Source organism: Chrysoperla carnea, chromosome 1, assembly GCF_905475395.1.
Source record: "Chrysoperla carnea chromosome 1, inChrCarn1.1, whole genome shotgun sequence".
Taxonomy (NCBI): Eukaryota; Metazoa; Arthropoda; class Insecta; order Neuroptera; family Chrysopidae; genus Chrysoperla; species Chrysoperla carnea.
Window position 1 is genome coordinate 49,907,975 of NC_058337.1, and position 6,943 is coordinate 49,914,917.

A 6,943-nucleotide genomic window follows, 5' to 3' on the forward strand; every position below is an offset into this window, starting at 1 on the left:
TATCTATCATGTTTTTATTTTCAATGCAGTTTACAAAGAAAGTATGTAAATTATTATCACTTCCATAGTGATATAATTGTTTACTTTTGTTTCAATTGACATACCTGAACTAAAGATTTTTATAATTTATATTGTGTTAGAATCATAAACGTTTATTAGTGGACATTCTATTAAATAACGTTGTAATTTAATTTATTCCTTTCAGGTATGTTTTTGTTTGTAAATTTAGTGTAATTCCTTTATATAATTTTGTCAATATATTCCTTTCAGGATTAAATACAATCTCGTTATTTATTCAATAAATTAATAACTTACAAATTAAATTACAATCATTTAAGATGGAAAAATTGTTTGTCCACTTAATAAGAAGAAGCGATGAATATTTTGAATTAGCTGGACTATCCGAAGATAAGCGGTTATGGTTTAGCTTACCAGATGAACATAAAAATTTATATGAACATAAGGTATTATCATCAAAAACCACCATTAAAAGTGCAATTGCTGCTATTAAACCGATTAATGGTTTCCGAAAAATTGGCATTAAATTAGATGAGGATTTGAAAAAAGAATATTTTGATGAAGATGGAAACCTTAGCTACAAAAACTATCCGTTACAGGAATCTGTAGTTTTTTTTGATGTGAGTGAAAAACTCCAAGAAGAAAATTTTTTAATTAAAAGAATCAAGGAATTAGAATTAAAATTAAATGACAAAGATGAGATAAAATTGCAAAATATAGAAAAGAAGTTTGTTCTTGATAAATATGACAAAACACAAAACCCTTCTGAGTGGTTTTCTAAATTTGAAAGTGAATGTGACCGAAATAAAATAAAAAGTGGTACCCAGATGATTGAAGCTTTACGATTTTTTGTCGCTGGATCGGCCAAACACTGGTATGAAGGAAATTTGAAAAAATTTGGTCTAACTAATTGGTCTGAATGGCGAAATTCATTTTTTTCCATTTTTATTGACAAAGGTTGGACAGCTGTCAGAAAAGCATATACCTATAAATACTTAGGCGGCTCATTGATCGATTACGCTTTAACAAAAGAAAATTTATGTTTAGAAGTAGAAAGTGATAGTACTATGAGTTCCAGAATAAACTTGATTGTAATGGGTTTACCATCTCAAGTTCAAGATGAGCTAGATCGCGAAGACATTAACACTATAAAAAAATTATACAATGAACTCCGAAAGCTAGATGGTCAATATAATAAACGTTCGAAAGAAAATAAACCATATGATAATCGGCATGAAAAAACAAAATTAGGAGAATCGACTAAAAAGAAACAAATTGATATACCCTTGAAAAAACCATGCTACATGTGTGAAGCTCTTGGTTGGAAAAATCGATTTCATCCCTCTAACGAATGCCGAAATAAAATACTGTACGCTCAGAAAAAAGAATCTAATTTAATTGAAACGAAATCTGATTCAGAAAATGAGGCTGAAATGATGAAAATGGAAATTGACCAAAATTCTTTAAACTAGAGAGCCCGGATAATTTGATTCCATTAATTCATGTAAACGTAATTATTGATGATAAAATGAAAATAAAAGCAGTGTATGACTCAGGATCTAACGTGAGTCTAATTAATCAAAGAGTTGTAGATGTATTAAAAACAAGTTTGTTAAAGCATAACACTGCATTCAAGACAATTAATGGTTTCAATTTTAGTTCGGCCCGGGCAAACATAAAGCTTAAAATTGGAAATATTACAAACAATTTGAATACTTTTGTAGTTAAAAATTCAGAATTTTCTTATGACCTGTTACTAGGTTTAGATGCTATTAAAAAATTTAAACTAATTCAAGACGAGAATTTAAACATATACCAAAAACCTAAAAATGATGAGATGCTCCAAATAAGAAGTAATCAAAATCAGAAGAAATCTTGTGAAATTTCTAACAAAATAATTACAAATGAAAATAAAGAAGATAAAGAAAATGTAAAGAAAGAAGATAATATAGATGTAAAGAAAGAAGATAATAAAGATGTCAATAAAGAAGATAATAGAGATGTAAAGAGAGAAGATAATAGAGATGTAAAGAAAGAAGATAATAAAGATGTTAAAAATTTTAATAAAGAAGGTAAAATCAATGAAAATGAAAAAGAAGAGAAAAACACTGAAAATATTAGAATTTACCATCAAGAAGAAACTAATGAAAATCAGTTCAAACCTAAATTAGATCACATAGATGGATATGAAAAAAAAGTAGAACTTTTAAATATTATTGAAAATCACAAGAAAATTTTTGCCAAAAATAAATTTGATGTCGGTAAAGTAAAGTCTAGAGAGGCCGAAATAAAGTTAATGAGAGATGAATATGTTACGGCCCGCCCTTATAAATGTTCTATACCAGATGAACGTGAAATCAAAGATCAAGTACAGAAGTTACTAGCATCCGATCTAATAGAGGAATCTGATTCACCGTTCGCATCACCGGTAACACTCGCATATAAAAAAGAAGATGGAAGAAAATCAAGGCTTTGCATCGATTTTAGAAACTTAAATAAAATAACTATCCCAGAGTGCTACCCATTTCCAACAATAAATGATATAACGGAAAAAGTTTCGAAATGTAAATACTTTACTGTTGTTGATATAAACTCCGCTTTTTGGTGTATTAGGTTAAAAGAAAAGGACCGTGAGAAAACTTCTTTCGTTACAAAGTACGGGAAATTTATGTTCAAAGTATTACCTTTTGGATTGAAAAATGCTCCTGCAATCTTTCAACGCATACTTTCAAATATTATAAGACGAAATAACCTAGATGAGTTTTGCGTCAACTACATGGATGACTGTCTTATTTTCTCACGCAATTGGAAAGATCACATGCAACATATCTCAAGATTTCTTGAAGTAATAGGAGAAGAAGGATTTAAATTAAAGCTCGAAAAGTGTAAATTTGCAGCCCAATCGGTTAAGTATCTTGGCCATTACATTGAAGAAAATAAAATATCACCAGCACAAGAAAATTTAAAGGCAATAAAAAATTTGAAAAGACCTACAGATAAATCTGGGGTTCGAAGTGTTCTAGGAACAATAAATTACTTTATAAAATATATCGATCATAGTGCTCAAAAATTTGAGCCCCTTCACAGATTGCTGAAAAAAAATACTGAATTTATTTGGACGGAAGAATGTGAACGCAGCTTCTCCATGATCAAAGAATATCTGTGTTCCCGTCCAATTTTATCAATTTATGATGTCGAAAAAGATGTTTACATTGACACAGACGCTAGTCAAAAAGGACTTGGAGCGACTTTGAGGCAACCGCAGTCAGATGGTCTATTACACCCTGTAGCTTATTTTTCTAGAAAACTGTCAGAAAGAGAAAAGAAAATGGAAACGATTCATTTAGAATGCAAAGCGATAAAAGAAGCCATTAAATACTGGAAATACTATCTTATTGGACGAAAGTTTTTCGTTTGTAGTGACCATAAACCATTGGAAAATTTAAGAACAAAGTCACGAACTGATGAGATTCTTGGCGATCTGGTCCACTACTTGTCACAATTTAATTTCCAGATAATATATAAAAAAGGAAAAGAAAATATTATCGCTGATTTACTATCACGGCAACCAGTTTTAGAATATTTCGAAAATGAAGATGTCATTCAAGTGGTCAATTTAATAGAATTGTCTGAAATAAAGAGGGATCAATATGAAAATCAAAGAGAACTTACAACTGCAAAGGGAACTGAGCGTAGACACGATATTATATTTAAGATGTTAAAAGGAAGAAAGCGGATTTTTGTATCGAAAAAGTTAGGCCTTGAAATAATTAACAAGTTGCACAATCACTATGGTCACATTGGTGTTGCACAAATGAGAAACAAAATACGACAACACTACTATTTCAAAAATTTAGATAAACTTATCATTGACTTTTGTAAAGGCTGTGTGACATGTAGGCAAAGTAAAACTCGCCGAGGAAGATTGATTGGAAAATTGTCAAGAATTGGACCTGCAACAGAACCCTATGAAATATTGTCCATAGATACAGTGGGTGGTTTTGCCGGAAATAAGTCTATAAAGAAATTTATGCACATACTAGTGGATCATTTTAGCAGGTATGCTTGGATTTCTACTACAAAAAGCCAATGCGCAAAAGATTTTATAAATCTTATACATCCGATCGCTAAAAATAATAAAATAAAGTTAATTCTTGCCGATCAATATACTGGACTAAATTCCGTAGAACTCAAAAATTACCTAAATAGAAGAGGTATCCAACTTGTTTTTACAAGCATAGATTGTGCAAGTTCAAATGGTCTCAACGAACGTTTAAATCAAACTCTAGTTAATAGAATTAGGTGTAAAATTATTGATGGAGATAAACGAGCATGGCCTACGATTGCTGCTGAATGTGTTGAAAATTATAACTCAACGATTCATAGCTCTACTAACTATGAGCCACAATATCTGCTCCTAGGCAAGAAATCAAACATTTCGCCAATATATGAACCACCTAGTGATTTAGCTGAAGACCGCCAGCAAGCTTTCATTAATTCATCCAGAAGTTTTATGGAAAATAAAAAAAGAGTTGACAAAAATCGAACAACTTTTCAATTTGAAATTGGAGATCTTGTGTACGTAGAGAATGGGAACAAATTAAATCGCAATAAAATGGACAAAGTTCGCCTTGGGCCTTTTAAAATATTAAGCCGGATTTCATCTTCGTTTTATGAAGTTGATTGTGGCAAGAAAAGAAGTGAATCAAATTATTTTCATAGCAGTAAGCTGTCACCTTTTACTTCGCAAAAAATGACTTCGGGGGGGAAGGTGTAAATTATTATCACTTCCATAGTGATATAATTGTTTACTTTTGTTTCAATTGACATACCTGAACTAAAGATTTTTATAATTTATATTGTGTTAGAATCATAAACGTTTATTAGTGGACATTCTATTAAATAACGTTGTAATTTAATTTATTCCTTTCAGGTATGTTTTTGTTTGTAAATTTAGTGTAATTCCTTTATATAATTTTGTCAATATATTCCTTTCAGGATTAAATACAATCTCGTTATTTATTCAATAAATTAATAACTTACAAGTATTAAAAATAAAAATAATTTACCTCTCCCAGCAATATAATTTTATTGAAGGGCAATGATCAACACAAGGTCATTTGAAAGGAAACATGTTTGTTATGAAGTTTACATTTATAAATTCCAACAATTAAGAGTGCGTTTTGAGTACCAGCAGTATGTACTTATAAAATCACTTATAAAACTTGAATAAGTGTATAGATAGACGACTATGCGTAAAAAACACGTGTACAAAATACTAACGGTCAAGTGCAATAAATAATTCTAATAATATAATAATGATGCAAGAGTTTTAGTTCATCACTGATTGCATTGAAATATTTGAGAATTCACATGCTAATGGATTATAAATATTTTTGGTTTCCGGAAAAGGGTATGATTGTATTCTGTTACCTACTTCAATCGCAGTCATTTCCACTGCATGCAGTACAAGCAGTTGAGCAAGGAAGGTCACTTTTCCTGTAGCCTCATGTTGCTCCGCATGCTGTTTTGCGAAAATTAGATATAATTTTCAAAAATTTTAGGTGCTGCAGTCTGCGTCATTTTTATTAGTTTGGAATAACTTTCTTTTTGTCAACCCCATTTGCCAGATGATATTAATGAAGTATGCTAAGTAAACTCGGAGGAAACGTGCTGATGGTTTTAGGAGCAGGATTATCCGGCATGATATTCATCAACTCGTTCAGAGAAAACTAACAATCAGGATGATTAATCAACTAAATCTATTATTTGATCCATAGCTGCATTAACATTTATAATTTGAGGATCAATTGGTTTTCCGGTATTTCTTCCTGTTTTAAACTATGTATTTATATAACACGATCGATAGATATCATCTTGCACTTATAGATAGATCTTAAAGCATTTGCAGATGTTATTCTAAAAAGAAAGAATCGAGAAAACTAGTCTTTTATGTTTTTAATAACATCATACGTTGAAGTATTTTTTATACCATGCATATATGAAGTATATCAAGGTATACTAAGTTTAGTTCCAAGTTTTTAAGGCTTAAAAATATTGCTGCTACGAACAAAATTTTGGTATAGGTGTTCATAAAATCAAATAATTAGTCCATTTTCGGTTGTCTGTACGTCTGTATGTGGACACGATAACTCAAAAACGAAAAAAGATATCAAGCTGAAATTTTTATAGCGTGTTCAGGTCGTAAAAAGTGAGTCGAATTCGTAAATGAGCAACTTAGGTCAACTGGATCTTGGATCCGGGGGATCCATCTTGTAAACCGTTAGAGATAAAAGAAAAGTTTAAGTGTAAAAAATGTTTCTTATAAAAAAATAAACAACTTTTATTTGAAACATTTGTTCGTAAACTTCACCGTTTACCCTTGAGGGCGTAAATTATATAGAAATGTGGCTATCTTCTTTACTTGTGGCCAACTAATGATTTGGTGGAAACAATTATGATTCCAATCCAAAGAGTAATTTCAAGATCTTCTTAATTTCAACTTCGGTGGAATGAGTAGTTATATTACAAATAAAATATAAAAAATTATTGTGGAAAAAAAACACGCAAAACTGATTTTGTATATAAGTTGCCTAATAAATATTGTTTAAACAATATAAATAATTATTTCCCCCTCTGAAAGGTTTCTGATTTTAAATAGATAATATAAAAAAACAAAAATTTTAAAAAAATAATCCTCAAAATCAGAGCTGTTCTCGAGGGCTTCCGAAGATTGCCTTTTGTATGATTTCATTGACGCGTCTAGTGTGGATTTCTTTAAAATTAAAGCTAAATAGATGTCTTACATTCGAGTAAGCCCTGTGCCATTCCTAAGCAGCTGTTTTCTATTTAGTAAATATGAAATAGTCAAGGATACACAAATTGAAATAATAAATATTGTTGTATTTACAGTTTTTGACAAAGG

The 6,943-nt window shown here is 30.4% G+C and overlaps 1 protein-coding gene across 1 annotated transcript; it reads left to right on the plus strand.

Moving 5' to 3' along the window:
- Positions 1-236: 236 nt before the first annotated feature.
- LOC123306125 lies at positions 237-1,828 on the plus strand. Its single transcript, XM_044888011.1, has one exon. It carries the CDS (start codon positions 339-341, stop codon positions 1,488-1,490), a length of 1,152 nt encoding a protein of 383 aa, XP_044743946.1. The 5' UTR covers positions 237-338; the 3' UTR covers positions 1,491-1,828.
- The last annotated feature ends 5,115 nt before the right edge of the window (positions 1,829-6,943 follow it).

What these genes read in the sequence shown, in the direction of transcription:
- LOC123306125 (XM_044888011.1), top strand. Translation starts at nt 339, where the DNA reads ATGGAAAAATTGTTTGTCCACTTAATAAGAAGAAGCGATGAATATTTT.